The 19233-nt window shown below is 38.5% G+C and overlaps 2 protein-coding genes across 3 annotated transcripts; both read right to left on the bottom strand.

Annotated features, from left to right (window-relative positions):
- Positions 1-217: 217 nt before the first annotated feature.
- On the bottom strand, positions 218-9593 carry Cow (Proteoglycan Cow). Its single transcript, XM_073084035.1, has 10 exons — positions 9457-9593; positions 8462-8516; positions 7883-7985; positions 7245-7364; positions 6880-7057; positions 4543-4618; positions 4347-4445; positions 4088-4186; positions 2948-3392; positions 218-2664 (listed from the first exon to the last, which is right to left on the bottom strand). The coding sequence occupies exons 1-9, from the start codon at positions 9547-9549 to the stop codon at positions 2968-2970; spliced, it is 1248 nt and encodes a 415-aa protein (XP_072940136.1). The 5' UTR covers positions 9550-9593; the 3' UTR covers positions 218-2664; positions 2948-2967.
- A 2520-nt stretch (positions 9594-12113) lies between these two features.
- Positions 12114-18345, bottom strand: Nurf-38 (Inorganic pyrophosphatase Nurf-38). 2 transcript variants are annotated; one of them, XM_073083397.1, is made up of 5 exons: positions 18210-18345; positions 14875-15479; positions 14706-14767; positions 14307-14416; positions 12114-12410 (listed from the first exon to the last, which is right to left on the bottom strand). In XM_073083397.1, exons 1-5 carry the CDS (start codon positions 18265-18267, stop codon positions 12379-12381), a joined length of 867 nt encoding a protein of 288 aa, XP_072939498.1. In that variant the 5' UTR covers positions 18268-18345; the 3' UTR covers positions 12114-12378. The 2 variants fall into 2 exon arrangements, with proteins under 2 accessions (XP_072939498.1, XP_072939499.1); XM_073083398.1 differs by lacking the exons at positions 12114-12410; positions 14307-14416 and adding an exon at positions 14422-14488.
- Positions 18346-19233: the final 888 nt, after the last annotated feature.

Here is a 19233-nt window from a genome sequence, read left to right on the forward strand (position 1 = left end):
TAGGTCAACACCTTTGTTTACATTTTGGACACCTAATTATGAATCAGACTATAGTTATATTGCGTATACTACTTTGGTAATTTCATTCCAGCCAAAGGTGGCCTAAGTTTCGGTCGGAAGAATAATTATTAATTATGTCATAATAACGTCAAATAATATCTGACGTTACACATAGTATGTTTAACTAAGTAGGTAATTAGAAATAAATAAGCATAAACATGTTTAAATATATTTTATTTATTACAATTTAACTGGTGAGATTTAAAAAAGTGCAAATAACTGTTTTTTTGTGTGTGGTAATTACATAGAACGTAGGCCCTGTACCTATACAATAAATTTGAAATTATCGATTTCTAAAACGAACGATTACATTTTTAACCGACTTCAACATGCAGAGTATTCTACTACTACGTGCATAGCTAACAATAATCTTACACTGCCGAGTGTTTATTACAAGTGTGTTTTCAAATTATACGGGGATTTTCTGTTGTCCTCTAGGAAATAAGATTATCTACCTACAAATTCAGATTTTTACAATTAGAATACTTGCACTTACCCACGGGTAAATACCTAATTCCATCCGTTTTCAAATACGTAGATTTATTATAAACACATCGATTATGATTTTTAAGTAGAATCAAATGGATATTTTACCCTACCTTATTGCTGTAGTTTCAATTCTAATAATGAACAAAAACGTTCTTACACAGTGTGCAAATAAAAAAGAAACCTCACTACCTATATACCTACATCGTGGTACCAAACTATACAGGGTGAATTTTTCAAACGGGCCTTCAGAGCCAAATCCGAAACTATAAGAATTAGCGAAAAATGCTGAAAGGAGTTACGAGGACGATTTTGATAAAAACTAAAACTGCTTCATTTGTTTTTTAAAATATCTTTTTCTTTACCCGGGAATCGAACGAGTTCATTTTGAAAAAAATACATCCTCTATATTATTCCACTGTGTCATAGTGTCGTTTATAAGGGTCAAATTCTGGGAAGTAATGTTATGTGACAAATTAAAGGAAAAGGAAAATTTTGAAGAAAATACATTTTTTTTCATACATTGGCATGCAAATTATTAAGGATTATACATAACATATGACTTATATATAATTCTTTAGGACTATACATAAGTCATAACATTGAAGAATTTGTTGGTTAATCCACTAATTCATAAGTAACATACGGCTTAGTATGAGAAAGTAATAGGTTGGCAACTAAGTTCCCGCCGTTTTTAGATTTTCTTTTTTTGATAAAAATAGATAACTTATTAATTAGTATTTTTTTTGTTGGTTACAACTGCGTATTAACGTTAAATATGATTATCTATATCTCTTTGTTAAGCAATCACAAGGATTTCTCTTGAAAAACTCATTCTCGCAAATGTCTACTTTACATTTGTATTAAACGAAACTCCGCGCATAGCAAGTTGAAAATCTATTATAATGGTCTTAAAAATAACCTTAACTAAGTCGAACATAATAATATAAATTCTTGGAGAACAAAACGTCCGCTTTCGAAAGATTTGAAACATTAGACCAAAAAAATGGTTAATACGCGAAATGTTTAAATTAATGAATAGCGGGAACTTGTCCGCCAAATTAATATGAAAAAATATGTATTTTCTTAAATTTGAGGTTTTTCCTTTAGTTTGTCATTACTTTCCAGAATTTGATCCTTATAAGCAACACTATCAGATAGTGGTATAATATAGAGGGTGTATTTTTTTCAAAATGAACTCGTTCGATTCCCGGCTAGGGAAAAAGATATTTTAAAAAAGTAATGATGCAGTTTTAGTTTTTATCAAAATCGGCCTCGTAACTCCTTTCAGCATTTTTTGCTAATCCTCATAGTTTCAGATTTGGCCCTGAAGGCCTATTTGAAAAATTCACCCTGTATCGTCGTCGCCTAATACTAAGTTATCGTCTAATAATATCAAACATTCATAAGCTTAGATCCATAATTAAATTAAATACGACTATATTACTACAAATCGTGCCTAAGTGAAATTTAGGTAAGTAGATTATTGTAAGTTATTATTTTCATCGAAGGCTCGACCAGCGCGCTTTTAGGCGCTACCTCCACGAGCGATCGAGGTTTACCTTACTCGTTCTTCTTAGCAAAATAATAAATAGGTTTATTAACTTTTAATCTCGCCAAATAAGTGTAATTTTTAATGCTCGTCAAATACTAATAAGAATCCCATGTTTTATACGTCTTCACGCTCTTGAACAGGGAGGAATCAATAAGGAATCTGATGTCTTGCTTTTGGAGAAAGTCGTCATATCGTCGCTATTTAATCTGTGTCACTGTAACTTTGTGTGTGGAGAGTTTAATATTCTTCGCAAAGGTCCAAGCAATACAATCATCGAGATAGCGCCTAACTCTTTTATTAAGAATGTCAAAAAAATCACAACAATTTTTTTACACTTTACATATAAATATAGTTGGGACGGTCAAGAATAGACTTTAAAATAAGAACTTATTAGGCCTATTATAATAACCAAATTAATTATAGTTGGTTACCTAAGTTACGAAATATCAGAAAAAAAGCCTACGGCATAAAAGCCATAACTTTTGAAATCTACAGAACCTACAGTAACTGCAATAAAAGACTTTCATATTGTAATCTGAGTTCGGCGACGGCGGCAGATTCACCTGTAACATTAACAAAGTTCAATTGAGTTTTATTCTTTAAAATATTTACAAATGTGTGAAAATCGAGCGAGTTAAGTAACACAATAACCTAAATTTCATAGCATCTGTAAAATTATATCCGACGATCAGATCAAATCAGATGTATAATATCCCGCGGCAGGAGGGTGGGTGGATATTTTTTTGCTACAAAATATTTAACTTAAACGAGGGCGGTACACAAAATAAATTTAGTAATCCTCAGAGCAGACGATAGAAACAATGTAAAACGTAAGACTCATCGCACCTGCCGGCTGCTGCGAGGCGTTAAAATCGAAGCTCGCGGTCGCCGCTGGCGCCGGCGTCCTCGTCGTCGTCGGGCGCGCCGCCGAGCTCGTCCGCCGCCGCGTCGCCCTCCGCCTCCGCCTCGTCGCCGCCCTCGCCGCCCGGCTCGCCGGGACACGCGGGCGCGCCCTTGGTGCGCGAGCCGGGCCGCTCCACGCCGTGCGCGTCCACGCACCAGCACACGGCCAGCGCGGCGTGGCACTGGCGCGGCCGGTAGAAGCCGCGCGCGTCGCACGCCGGCACGTAGGCGCCGGGCGGCGGCGCGCGGTGCGCCCGGGCCAGCGCCGCGCACGGCCGCGCCGCGCGCCGCAGACACGCGCACCACGCGCCGCGCGTCACGCCGCCGCCGCCGCGCCCGCCGCACGACGCCAGGAACGGCCGCAGGCAGCGCTCGCGCTCGTCGTGCCCTGCGCACACACCGCACTGGAGCCGCAGTATATGGATGTATACTCGTACAGTATTGTAACTCGGCCCTGTCCTTGAATTGTATACCTACAGGGGCCCTGAGCGAGAGTTCGCGTTAGGGCTAGGCGCCTACAGTATTTTAATTATATCTAACTTTCTTCTAGTTTTTTTTTAATTATAAATATTATATTTTATCCGTTAGATGGCCGCTCCTTGAAGGCGAAAGGCTGACTGACATTTTGTTTTAGTGGAGAATAATAAGTTATAATAAATACGTTGCAAATTAACAGGTATGAAAAGTGTAGTTATAATTTGTTCATGTTCAACGAGAATAGCTTTTGTTAAATTATCATTCGTATGTCATTTTCCTTTGTCCTATCCAATTATTTATTTATGAATCCAGAAATTTTGCTCGTTAAAAAATTGAAATACTAATCTTTAAAAAAAAGAAACAAATTATAAGAATCCTACTAGTATACACGCTATATAATTGTTTAAATAAAAAAACACTACATAAAAACCGTCACACCGACCGCTGATCACTGCGGCACATACGCGCCTCTTCGTATACCGAGTGCATACCGAAATCGAGGCGCGTAGGTTTAACTTGCGTTCCTTGCGTTTGTATGAAGATAAAATACTGTATAGATACTTATACTGTGCTGTAGCCGAGTGGACGAGGGGGAGCCGTACTCACTGAGGGCGTACAGGTCCGCGGCGGAGAGGACGCCGTCGCCTCCGGCGTCCAGGTGAGCGAACATCCAACGCACTTCCGGCTTGCAATCGTGGGGGAACCCTGAAATTGATGATCGAAATTAATGAGACGACCAGAACGTTCCCCTCGAACGTTTCATCGAATATGGCATCCTCGCTCCTGCAATTCCCCGTGATTAGGTTCCAAGCGGAAACGAAGGTTTTTAGTCAACGTTTTAAGTTGTGAGCTCGTTCTATCTCACCGTCCTCAGGCGGAGCTATGCCGCCCGCCTCGTCCATGAGCACGGAGAACCAATCGAGTAAGCGATTCGCCATCTTGTCGAGTTGACATCCTTCATGGTCTGAAATAATAACATTACAAGGAGTTAATTTACTTTTATTGTCAGTCAAGGAAATACGCCATAAACGAGATAAAATTTTAAATCATATATAAATTACTTTGAGAGTTTCGGCGAAATGATCTTTCAGGAAGAACTTCATTGTGAGCGGACTCCAATCTCCGACGGCGTCGTTCCTGTAAAATATCGACAGATGATTTTTTACTATATGTTTCCATATTAACATGATGCATATATGTCGATCAATATAATCTGCATCTACGATACGTCTAAATTGACCGGTAAGGAAATCTACGGAAAGTAGTGCTATTATCCGACTATAGCTTACGTAACCAAGCGTGACCATCGATGTTATCAGCATAAAGCCGTAGTAAACATTAAAATCCTTTTTACCCGACTGCCAAGGAAGGGTTATGTTTTTCGCGCGTATCTTGTATGTTTGTCTTTCTTTATTTGATCCGATCTTACAAACGGCTGGATAAATTTCGACAATTAAGGTGTCATTATATTCGTCTCAATGACCCGAGTGTCCTTAGATAGATGTTAGAAAAAAATCAAAAGGGCGAATTTTTGGCGCGAAATAGTAACACATTTCAAAAAAAAAGTTAACCGAACCTATCGAGTGGGGTATCAAATGAAAGTAAATTAAACGTAGATTATAAAAACATATTTGTATATGCAAGATGACTGACTGAGTGACTAATTAAATTACTTTTTAATTTTTCAGAAATCAACGTACAGCCAAAAACCGCTAAACTTAGAGTTCTGAAATTTTGCACATGGGTCCCCTATATAGCGTAAATAAGTACTAAGAAAGGCCTTTTGAAAAATTCCACCCCTAATAGGATAAAATAGGGACAAACAGTTTTTTTGAAATCCTTTAATTTTGAAGCAACTACTATAAAATTATAGTATTTGGCTTTCTGGGTAGGAACAAGGACACCCCTATCTATCCCTTTCCGAAAAATCAACGTAAAGGGTAAAATAAGGGTTAAAAGTTCATTTGAACAACCGTCAATTTTGAAGCAAACACTATAAAATGTTGTATCAGGCTTGTTGGATAAAAATAATGAAATTCTACCCTTAACGAAGTAATATAATCACCGGATAGATCGTAAATGGTGGGTATATTTTTGGGAAATAGTAACACGTTTTAAAAAAAATACCAAACCTATCGAGTAGGGTATCAAAACAAAGGAAATTAATAGGGTAAATTACACACACACACATATATATATATATATATATATATATATATGTGTGTGTGTGTAATTTATATATATATATACATATATTACATCGAGATGACTGTCTGACTAAATAAGTAGTGTTGCTGTGCCAGAGATCAACGGCTAAGCTGCACTTTAGAATGCTGGAATTGTACTCATAGGTTATTTATATAGCGTAAATGAGCACTACGAGGATAAAATAGGATAATATTGTTTGAACATCTTTTGATTTTGAAGCAGATACCTACTATGAAACTTTGTATTTAGTAGAGATGCGCCGAATATTCGTTTGGTATTCGGTATTCGGCGTATTCGGCATTTTTTTTACTATTTGTATTCGGCCAAATTATTCGGTTTTGGTGCCGAATATATTCGGTTCGAGTATTTCTATTTTCTTGTGTACACGACATGGTACAGAACTAACTTCTTATGTAAGATTTATGTTACATTACAAGTCAAACTCAAATCCTATGAAGAATGTGTTGAATAAAGCTAATAAAATAAAGCGATTAAACTTCAAATCAATATTTATTTTGATACCTCAAGTCAACACATTTATTACTTAATCTATAGTTAGAATAGTGAACATTTATATTAAACCTTAAATCAGTATATATTTTTAAAACTCAAATCAACATTTTAAAGTGATAATGAACACACATAATTGACAAACTGACAATAAAGAAATGGTTAACCGAATAATTCGGCCGAATATTCGGTTCGGTATTCGGTTATTCGGTTAAACCACTATTCTGCGCATCTCTAGTATTTAGCTTTCTGCATAAAAATAATGAAACGCCTCTTTCACCGTTCTTGGAAATTCTACTTGAGCCTGTTTAGTGCACTCGGGTTTTTTATTTTTTAATTAAATTATTAATTCGTGGCCCTAGTGTGTCGGAGTGTAAGGGCAGCCGACACCGCGCGGCGCATTTTGGCAAGGGACAAAATTTTACAAATAACAGCGCTTTCATATTAAATAATCTATTTCCCGAAGAAGTTTTCAATGTTTCGCGACCGATTTCCTGTCAGTCAATTGAACTTGCACTTCCGACCGATACTTTTGAAGGGGCAGCTTACGAATAAAAAAATGTTATTTTTTATGCCAACTTATTCCTGGGGAGGGTAGCATATTTAAATAATCTTTCCCGGGAAACTCGGATCCACGCCGGTCACTCTGTCATCGATTGCTAAATTGAAGGTGGACTCACGTCGAGGCGCGCGCGGGCGGCTGGCGCGCACGGGCAGAAGCCGCGGCACGCGAGCCGCACGGGCGGCTGCGCGCGCCGCACGCAGTTGTGCAGGTCCAGGCGGCACAGCGACGAGTACGTGCGGTTGTCCGAGCCGCACAGGAACTGCGCGCGCGCCGCGCCGCCGCACCCCACGCACCTGCAAGGCCAAGGACGCTGTCTTTATTCTTCGATCTGGAGTTATTCTATCGAAATTTGCAGAGCATCGAGTTTAGATATTCGTCCGCGTAGGATTGCGCAATCGAAACGTCGACTTCGAGCATCGGACGAACTCGAGAAGGACGGATTGGCCGTCGACGGATAAGCGTATGCGAGCACGTGCTCACCGGTCAGCCACGGCGGGCGGCGCGGCGGCCGGCGCGCGCTCGTCGGGCCGCGCCTCGTAGAACACGTCCTCGTCGTCGCCGCGCTCCCAGGAGCCCGCCGCCGCCGCGACGATCACATCTCTACCATCAAAACAAGTAAAATTCTTATATGTAAAATGGCTTTTTCGTATATATTCGTTGACTAATTCTTCCGTTTCTTATGATACTTACACTAAGGTGATTGTACGTAGTGATGATGCAACATGTTAATGCAGTTCTTTTACATGCCATGTACCTACTTTATATTTAATGGTAAACAATAGTACCTAGTAATAGGTAAGTAGATCTGAATTTATCACTTTGGATGTAACATATGCCAAATATACATGTATAGCCTTTATTAAATAATAACAATATAAAAAAGTAGGCCAAATTTAACTTACAATATTTGGGGATAATATTACCGACACGTCACTGATTTGTGACCCTACGTATTTTCCATACAAACTAAGATACTTAAGATCAACAAAAAATATTAAGATTTATATTGTCGTTGAATGAAATTAATACTTTCATTTAATAAGTATGTTTTTTGTTATATAAATAAATTATGATGATGAATTAGATTTTTTTGCGGCTTTGTATGTATTTGTACGCACCCGCGGCGCAGCACGTCCTTCTTGGCGGCGCAGAGCGCGGTGAAGGCGTCGCGCAGCAAGCACGCCTCGCGCTTCTTGCACACCAGCGCGCGGCACAGCGGGTCTGTGAGCGCGGTCGGACCAATACTATATCCATGTTTTACACCAAAACACTATTATGGTTATGTGTAGTGTGTACGAGAGACCGAATGAGAAATTGAGTCAACCATCAAACCTAATTACATTTGGAAAAATATGTTTTACCAACGTAATATTACTTATTTATTATAGAAATGAATGTCTACCAACATATTTCCCATTCTCATTATTAAATGGTTAGAAATTATAATTACTATACTTACCTACTATTGAATCAATAACCTATAATAAGCCACTAATCCCATTAGCGCCCATAGATTAGTATTAACGCCATAACTATTTGTACGACTCTTTACTAACCGTTATAACGAGAGTGTGAAGCAATATTCTCATCAGATGATATGTTTATAAGGTGTAAAACGTATCGATATGAGCATTGCAGAAAGTTCTATAAGTAGAGATGGTATAAAAGATTGTTTAGAGTGCGGAGTGTTTACTGACTTTGCGGGTCGTACACGTAGCGCCGCGGCCGCCGGGCGCGCGCCGTCGCCGTCTCCTGCAACACGACACACGTACACTCTGTACAGTAATCTGCATAAAGCATACACCAGCACATCACTGTGCGACAGCTTTATGAGTTTTGGATCTCGCTTATTGGACACGAGTCACACAAATCATACTCGGCGCAACACACGATTGCGGCATTTGTGGCTGTAGACATCACAGATTGCACTACACCCCCTAGCCCGCAACTTTATAGATCACGTTTTTCTGATCACTTTCATTATATAATGAACAATAAAGAAAATTTTAGGCGAGTGAGCAGGTGAGTCGCGTTCATGATATCAATGTTTTTAAGAGTATTACCTAATAGAACCTAGAGCAGTGACTAGTGCCTAACAATCACGGTGCATGAAGTCTTATTTAAACAAGTACATAATAATATACAATCTTGCTCTTCAATTAAGAAATCGAATTGATGGGAATCTTATGTATTTTCCCGTCAATTCGATTTACATATAAATGTGAATGTATGAATGTAAAATTGTCATTATTATAAGCAGCTTATTCTTATTGGATTTGTTTCATAACCTTTTTGTAATCTAGGTAGGAAGGTATTTGACTGCAGAATTTATGTAATGTAACCTCGTTATTGTTAGGTAGAGTTAAAGAGCAATGCTTTCGATGTGTATGGCTAAACTGAGTATTTAATTTTCCTTCCATTCATGAATTCGTTTGGTCCGTTTACAGCTAGGTACACTACGTTTATTTCGACATCACTAGACTCCGATACATAAAGTGGATCTAATATGTAATGACTTGTACTTTAAGGGTCAGCTGAGGATAGGGCAAAAACCTCCTAGATTCATTTCTCTTAATCGAGTACCAAAGTTGTTTTTGAAAACATAATACATAAGATCGCAAGGAAAAAAAATTGTCGGGATAGCTAGGGCGAGAATCGAGCGGGAAGCCGGAGCATCGATGGGACTGCTCACCGGCGCCTCGTCGAACTCGAAGTCCTGGTCGGCGCGCCGCGCGGCCGCCAGCGCCAGCAGCGCCGCCGCCGCAAGCCACATACACGCGCGCATCCTCGATTGCGACTGCGTCCCGCGCCGCGCCGAGCGACACTGCGCCGCCGCCCCACGCCCGCCCGCCGCCCGCGCCCCCCTCCCCCCCCCCCGCCGCACCCGCTGCGCGCGCCGCCGCCGCGCCAGACTCGGAGACGGCCCCGTCGACTCTCTTTTGACCCTATCGCTACCTTAATAAATAAAATAGATAGGTATAACTTGGCCAAAATTTAACCATCCGAAATTACTTCGAAAGGTAGTAGAATCGCATGGTTGGACTGAGAAGGTACCATAGTCACCAAGGTATCTAAAACCGGAAGCAGTTCTTGCGTTTCGGTAGAAGTAGGCCGACTTAGGTACATAATAATATGTCAGGCGACCATTTTTCTTCTCAGGAGTTCCGAGGCATCTGAGAATGAGTTCACGTAGAGCCTCCTTTCTATATGGATTTGATGATAGAAATTCATGTTGCAGTGATAACTTACTATCAGATGCACTACATGCTCGTTTACTACTTAAACCTAATAAAAAAAACATGGTCTTAAAGCGTGGTCATGGTCTTAAACTACTTGGCATGCACATGCGTCAATTTGTAACACAATTCCAAAAAGGGGTCACTTAGGTGCATATATTATTTTATTTATCCTAAAATTCGCTGCACATAATTAAGCTGGCGGGGTGTGCGGCCGCCGGCAGCGCGACGCCGCGCGGACCGGTCCCCCCCTCCCCCTGCCGCCGGCGGACGATCGATGGCGCCGCAGCCTCCCGCCCGCTCTCGCAGCGGCCGTTCGCTACTCGGAATGCCTCCATTCTTTTCCGGCTCGAGTCAAATGACTAAAAGCATGTTCCTTTCAAAATTCACTAACGTGCTCCGACTCCGACGTTCGCTTTTGTTTCGTCCATTAGAACCTTTCTGCACGTTCGCAGTTTGTCCTAGAACCGGCTTCAACGGGAGCTTTCTAAGCTCTGACGCCAAGCAAGCTTATTGACCCGAAACATTTTGCTGCGTTTATTTACATTTATGAACCATACTTGCGCATTTTAAATATATTTTTTTTAAATTAAGAACACTATAAAGTTGGTTTTTCATCACTAAAATACATTGTTTTATAGCAGCTATCTGACTACTCACTATTGAAGTACCGATTAATTTTGTATTCCAAGATCAAAAGCCTTTAGGGCTCCACTTATTTCACGGCAACTAATGTTTGGTTTTTACAATAAGAGCAATTGCTTACAAAACCATTGTTATTGAAGTTATTTGTATACCGTATTCAGATTAAGCTATAAGTAATAAAAACATTAATCCGAATAGAGAACCTCTTCACATTGAAGTGTATTATTAAAATGTTGAAAAATGAACATTAATATTATTTATAGTTTTTTCCTAATTCTTAACTATAAAGAAAAAGTTAATATTAGACGCATTCGTCAATAAGTAGTTAGTAGGTATCCAGATTCTTAATTATGTGTTCCTGAAATAATATATTTTCCGATAAAAATAACGTTCTGTGAGGAAATAAATAGTACGATTGCGTGTTTGTAAGACTTCTCTTTGGTAGTATTACTAAATTAAAGCATATAAGTACTCCCACGTCAGTAACATCAAAATTAAAAGGGTTTCCGTTAATGTCATAATGGTTGGAGGAAAATAACTAATCAGAAAAATAACTACATATACCTTTGATATAATTTTAAAACCGAAATTTATAAAACTTAGCCTATATACTGACAACTATCCTATCCTTGTCATTGTTTATGCCAAAATATTTTTATTTTATAATTATATTAATTCTGTTTAAGTACTTAATTTTGTGCACATTAGTCCTGAATTCCTGGAACGTTACTTTTCTCCAAAAATACCACCTAAGAAGGTCAATGCGTCATATCGGCTCTTATACGTGAATGACACTAATTATTTGGGCGTCATCTTTTACTAATCTATGACGAACTTTATATCATTATAAACATTTTGCAACCATCAAAGCGAGACCGTATCTCCGTTTCTCTTATAAGTGTCAGATCCAATAATTGGCCCAAATTCTAAATACAAACAATCACACGGGAACTCTCCGCATATCATGTGTCTTTAATGCCGATTTGGAATTTGTATGTCTAAATTTATACTAAGTAGGTACATAGCCCATTGTGCTACACTAAAAATAATTTCTACACAGAAATTACAATACCTCATCTGATTAATTATATCAATAAGTACCTTAAAAAATTAAAATGGCCAAATTGTTAGTTTAGCCCATATACATAGAACTCATCTATATATCTACATATAAATAATAATATAGGTATATATACGTATCTACAATATTAAATGAATTTTTATCCCAAATATTATTGACGTCATGCATCCTTGTGTAGTACCGTTTGAGGTAAAGACACTCACGTATCAATAATAAGAATTCAAGATGCACTGTGATATGAATAAAAATAAATGTTATAAATGTTACAATAATTTTACACGATGTGTACCTAATTTCCCAGATAAATACATCTCTAATGCTTAGCCTTCGAAACTGCATAACTCGTCACAATTCCGGGGAGACGTAAACAAAATAATACACAAGTCGTATACAAAAAATAACGAGTTTAATTATTAAGCTTATCATCTATTCATATATATAAATAAATAACACAGGCAGCAACGGCTCCTCGCCGCCGGTTTGCGGACACAACGTCCGGAAACTCACAATGATAACATAAGGAAATCACTTACTGTGCATACTACCTACACTTGTTACTTGTAAAAATACAAATTCACCATCACTTTAATCATACCAATTTGTGTAAATATTACGTTATTCGACATCGTAGTGGTCCATCACGCGGCGGCGGCTACAGGCTGGACACGTAGTGCCACTTGTCCACTGTAACAAGGAGCACGGTTATGCGGGCGAGGGCTTGTGCATATACTGGGTATGCATGCATGCGTGTTACTCTAATACACACATTTCAAATCAAAATGCATGTATTAGAGTAACATTAATTATATTACAATTAAATGAAAAATCACTCTTAAATGTTGCGGAGAAAGCTCCGGGATACCCCCGGCTGTGAAGGAAGCCGGTTCCCAGAAGGCTAGCGTAATTATTATTAATACCCGTTTATACCCTCCCACAGGGTATTTAAAAATGATTTCAAAAAATCTGTAGACAGTTTTTAAAATAGTTGAAATATTTATTGAATAGATATACTAGAAGTCTCTACGGTATTTACTACATTTTTTAATGTTTTATTTTTGAGGTTTTACCTACTTTTAACCCGACTGCCATAGAAGGATTATGTTTTTCGCGCATATTTTGTATGTTTGTAAATCTTTTTAATACATTCGGATCTGGTTAGATAAATTTTGACAGTTAAGGTGACGTTATATTTGTCTAAAATACCAAAGTATCATTTTTTCATAGATAGGTGTTTGAAAAAAACTGAAAGGAGTTACGAGGCCAATTGTGAGAAAAACTAAAAACTTTTTTAGCTGATCCTTATAGTTTAGGATTTGGTCCTGAAGGTTCATTTCAAAACTTCACCCTGTAATAAATATTTTGTTTACTGTACTGTCAGAGGACGACATATACTACTTTTTATCAAGGAAACATACAATGAGGGTTCCGTACCACCCAATTGTCATATATTTTTTCATAGCTACCATAGATGTAAATGTCTTGTGAAAATTTGAACTGTCCACGTATTACGGTTCAATAGATAAAGCGAAATATGCCGAAAAATAGCGGGTCCTTGTATTGCGTCTCCCATTTATTTTGATGTTTTTAATTTTTAGTATTTGTTGTGTTATAGCGGCCAGAGGATATTATATTCTAGAATAACAACGGGACGTGGACATTGTTTGAAATTTGCATCAAAAGCATAGGCTGATTGCCTTCTTACTTAAGTCTGCTTCTATAATGGCGTGATAAAATGGCATTTTGGAGCTGTAAATGTGCATATTTAGTACAGCATCATCATTAAAGTAATAATTGCGCTTAAAAAAGGATAGATATGCATGAAAATAGTAAATACCCGAATAAAAACCCATTTTCGGGTTTAAACCCTATTTCTTCCCAACGACCGGGTAAATACCCGGTTCATTCCCGATAGGTTTAAACCCTCTGCCCATCTCTAGGTAGGAATATCTGGGGTTCATTACAGATGTCCATGGGCTTCAGGAGCGACTTACCATCAGGTGGACTGCGTTCTCGTCTGCTACTAAAGATGTTAAAAAATAATCGATTATTATTATCTTATAGTCCATTTCTATTAGTCCAAAAAAACGATTAATATGACTGTAAAAATTGTTTATAAGAATATAATTAATAATAATCGATTAAAATAAAAAACGATTATTTTTTAACATCTATATCTGCCAGACCTATATTATAAAAAAAGTTAAGATGTAAAGAATACATTATTAAAGATTACTCACTCCTAACAAGAAAATGTAACCAGTTTTGACAATTGAAATTGTCACTGCCGTCTATTTTCGTGTTTGAAAAATATTAAAAAAAAAATGTAGTTTTAGAGCATTTACGAATGAAACGATATTTCTCTGCACTTTTTCTTCGATTTCGTGTCGTTTTTGAACCACTTAATTGCACATCGTTCCGCGTAAATTACACCATGACAGTCGGAGACTTAATGAGAAAACGGTCGACCTTTTTAATTACGTGTCTGCCATTTAATGTTTTCATTCTATTACAAGGCGGTGAGATATCTATACTTATCTACGATGTAGAGTATTATTCTCGAGGAGAGGGCAAGGGACTCACCGTTGGCGGGCAGCGGCAGCGGCAGCGCGCGCGGCGGCGCGGCGGCCAGCACGCGCGCCGCCTCGCCGCGCTCCACGCGCGCCGCGCTCTCCGACACCGACACGTTCGTCCTGCGCACACCGCACACGCGCACTCAGCATTAACAAAACATTTTACGCGCCGTTTCCCGACGCGTTGCCCGTCTAAAAGTCGCGGGATACGGTCGATCGTAGGGAAGAAAGAAAGAAAGAAAGAAAATACTTTAAAGAAGAAGAAGAAGGTACCGACATCGTTTCGAACACTAAGGAATGGTCATCGAGTAATTTTTGAAATACAAAGGCCGAATTGGGAACTATTTCTTTAGTTAACTCAATATAAGCGTAATTACAAAAAATCAGATACGATATCCGTAGTACTCACTTGCAAATATCGTTGGCATCGGTCACTTCGCCGGACACCAGTTTCTGCCAGAACTCATGAACCTGCAAGAGACGAGAAATATGTATATCTAATTTTGGACGCGCATCCGAAACGATCCTACACGGTGATGGAAACTCGAGCGGCCACCGGGGAGCGGCGGGCGACGTACCTCGTCGACGACCTTGTGAGCGAAGGCCGCGTCCTTGGCCTCGCCGTCGAAGGCGAACTCGTTGACGGGCTTGCCGTCGGGCACCTTGTAGAGGCGGAACCACTCGACGGTGGCGCGCAGCAGGCCGGGGAACAGCGCCTCCACGTCGGCCACGTCGTTCAGCCGGTCGGCGGCGGGGTCGCGCTCGTCCACGGCGATCAGCTTCCAGTCCGTCTCGCCCTCGTCCACGAGCGCCAGCGTACCGAGGATCTTGACGCGCAGCACGTCCCCGCGCGCGGCCACGCGCTCGCCGATCTCGATCACGTCGATGGGGTCGTTGTCGCCGCGCGCGCGCGTGCCGGGGTCCACGTGCCGCGGGTCCTCCCACGTCTGCGGCAGCGCGCCGTAGTTCCAGATGTACCCGTGGTGCGGGAACACGTTGCACACGTAGCGCAGCGCGCCCTTCTTCACGTCCTGCTTGATGGGGTTGAGCGGCTCGCCGAGGCTGATCTCCATCTTGGCGTTGGTCCAGCGCGGCACCTCCACGACCATGTGCGCCACGCGGCGGCCGCGGTCCGCCCACAGCGGGATGTCGTGCAGCGGCGAGATGGGCCCGTGCTCGTCCTCTGCGTACGACACAATTTACTGATTAGAGACTTACTAAGAGATCATTTGTAAATTTCACGAGCTATCGTAAAATAAGTAATTTATATATAGTTGCCTATGCAAAATTTCATTTTAACTATATAAATTAAGAAAAAGTCGTTCTAATTCTCCTTGCAATATTTTACTTTAAAAATAAGTGGAGAAACACAACAAATTTAAAGCTTGTAAAAATATTTTTGAAGCTCTAAAAGGATTATTTAAATATATACATTTAACATGGTTTATTAATGAAGACCTTAGATTACTAAACATGAACAATATCATAATTTGTAAGAAATTGTTTTAAACGAAACAATTTATTTAAACCCATAGAAATCCTGAAATTTGATATTATACCCAAGGAAATACATTCTCTGCCATAATTTTTTCAACACTTGTCTGATATTCTTATTTCCATTTACATAATGAAGTATAATATAATATTTATTGCATAACAGAATAACATACAAAATTGTATAAAAAGTTACGTTTTGTTTTGGCAATGAGAAATGTTTAAGTATTCATTAATTATTGAATATATCAAAAGACAAATCATAAGTTCCCTATCAACAACAAATTAATCAATGAATTAACATTCAATAACATGGCCAAAGCACCAGGCTTCAAGTGAGATTAATAGTACATGCAGATAACACGACGGATGTAAAAATCCCAGTCATCAAAACCATGTTATAATGATATGTAGATTTTAAAATTATTGAAACTAATGATAAGATACATGTTTTATAAAATGTATGCAGCAATTTTCATGAGGAAAATGTAAAAGAGAAACTATGTACAGTCTGTAAAAAATTAACAAACTCTAAATTTAAGTTTTAATAAGTGATTTTTATATATTTATCTACACTATCGATTTTTATATATTTATCCTAGAGTAGATAAATATATAAAAATAAAGGTACTAATAAGGTAGGTAATGTATAATATATGTACATTAGTAGTACTGGGAATTAAATCAATTCCTGTGGTTTTATCACATTTGACCATTATTTTCATGATAGGTCTGTGTTTTCATGTTTATATAATATCACAACAGGCTACATTTTCAAGATTCTACATAGGGAATTACTTTTAGTAGTCATGATATAACAAGCAGTGCCAGCTGCTGTGTTTGTGTGGATTCAGTATATAGTGTCAGTTAAACTTTCCCATCAATGGAGCTCACAGAAGACACCGGTAAACTGTAATTCTACATTCCACATACTCAAAATACAATTAAAAAAACGCTTTTGATAAAGTAGATGGAATTGAATGGAATAATGATTAAATGTTAAGTTAAGATACAATTTACGAATATATTGTTAATCCATCAAATTCAATTTAATAATAGTAGTTTTGGCATTTACAAACACATATACAAACAGTCAAACATGAATTCTAAAAATGATAGAAATTTCTTTCTTATTATCACTTTTCCTAACTACTTTATTGAACATCTACATGAAGATTATGTTCTTATTATATCATCACTGGAAAGGCTAAAAGTCTAACACACAAAATGGCCCTTTAGCGTGTTAGACTTTTAGCCTTTCCAGTGACAACATGTATAATGAATATAACAAATGAAACCAAGAAGAAATGGCTTCAATTATGATATCTAGTATGTGATAAAACAGCCAGTATCATTATAGATAAATATTGAACACTTGAACATGCGTGTATCTGTGTACTTACTCTTACAGTGCTCTCAACTACGAGTGGTGGGAAATCTATAGGTACAAATAAAAACATAAAGTGAAAACAAACAGGTTTTTTAGATTTCTAGATGATTCTTATCACTTTTCTTTTCGTCTACATCCCTGCTTTTCTACTACTAATGTAATAAATAAATGGTGTTATTAAGGAGACTTAGATATTAGGTACTTATATCAGGTTTTCAGAGAAGATTGTAATATAACGGATTCATTTCATTTCATTTCATTAGAGTAGTATATAGAGGCGCATTCACTTTATGTATCCATACACATAATAATAATATAAATACCTACACAAATTTGTGGTATGGATCTTGGTAAATATTTCTTAACTAACTAGTAATGAAAAATGTATCGAAATGCAGGCTGAACAATTTACTATTGATTATGACAACCTAAATACAAACTAAACAAATACAATTGCATTGGAAGCCCGAGTTTTATAATGGACATATTATTATAACATACATTGTTATAAGTATGATGTAATAAGTAATTGTGAAGTTTCCTTTTACAGTTTTGAAACATTTGTAATCAGTTTAATATATTTGTCAGAGATATAATGATATCAAATACTGCATTGCGTATTAAAGCTACCATAGTAACAAATGATAACTACAGGAAAGTTTAGTATTTGGGCAAAGTACTGGGCAAGTGCCACTGTGTGTTTTAAAGTTATTTAATTAAGTAATTCTGCTATGAATATTAATTCAGCGACGTCGATGACGTTGTTGACATGACCTTGAACATGTAACAATGGTTATTTCTATAATAATAGCGAATACTATTCACGTAGGTAGGTTGTCTAGCTTATCTACGTTATCAGAATGTAACCAAAAAAGCAGTTCTGTTTATGACGTAAGAAATATCGGCTAAGATAACCTAACCAACGTTTCTCCATATGAAGGATAAGTGCAACTTTAAACTTTAACCTCGGCCTAACATGCACGGGGGACACGTCGGCCACGTGTACACATGACCACATAATGTACTCACTGAAATACACTCGGTAATCCGGGCCATACGGCGTGCCTCTTTCCTCGGCGACGAACATGTCTGCGCGGTTGGGGCTCGGGCTGGCGGCGGAGGCGGCGGAGCGGGCGGGCGGCGCGAGCACGGCGGAGCGCGGAGCCGGAGTGGCGGCGGCGGCGGGCGGCGCGGCGCGGGCCAGCTGACGCAGCGGGTTGGTGAAAGGCGCGATTCGAGGAAGCGCCGCTACTACGCGTGCCACTGACATTTTATTGACGTCTGACACTGACAGAAAGAACAGACACTAAGTGACAGTAACACTTCTCCGTTAGCGTTGACCTATACAGATAAAAAGAGTCATCTAGATTACTATACTCTTTGAGCCATCTTAATTCTTATGTGATGAAAAGTTATTTTAACATTGTTCGTATCTATAATATATCATATTTCATAAACGTTTAAAGACTAAATTGAGTTACAATAACGCTTATGTTTATTTATAAAATACTCTTTCTGCATTAATGATACCTATATGTTGGTGAACTTAGCACAGCATTTGCCAGCAGAGCACTAAAAAATGAGAGTTCTATTCGCATGCACATGAGTTCTATAGTTCCTGATAGTTTTCAGGAATAGTTCTGGCGATTTCACGGAGATAAAGCAGAATGAAATAATGCTCTGCTAACTTCACACAGCAGAGCATTTTCTACAAAATTGAAAAAAAAGCTATTGATTAGTGTAATTAGCTAATACCTGGAGTTCCTAATAGTTTTCAGTGATAGTTCTCGCGAAATAAACTTAAAAAATAATTTATTGATAAAATAAATTGACAAAAATTTAACCAAAAAAAACCTGCAAAAAAGTTATTTAAAAGTGGAAACTCGTCGATTTTGCAAAGCCTAGTAATAAAATGATACATTTGTACAATAACTGACCCAGGAACTCACACTAAAGTGCCAGCACAGCATACTAGAATAGTACAAATCGGAAAGATTTTCGACAAAACTTTTTTTAATATTATTTTCACGTACCCAGGGGGAAGGAACTCAGC

The sequence above is a fragment of the Epargyreus clarus genome, unplaced genomic scaffold (genome assembly GCF_041222505.1).
Source record: "Epargyreus clarus isolate Ecla_fem2 unplaced genomic scaffold, WU_Ecla_fem_2.2 ptg000019l, whole genome shotgun sequence".
Lineage (NCBI taxonomy): Eukaryota > Metazoa > Arthropoda > Insecta > Lepidoptera > Hesperiidae > Epargyreus > Epargyreus clarus.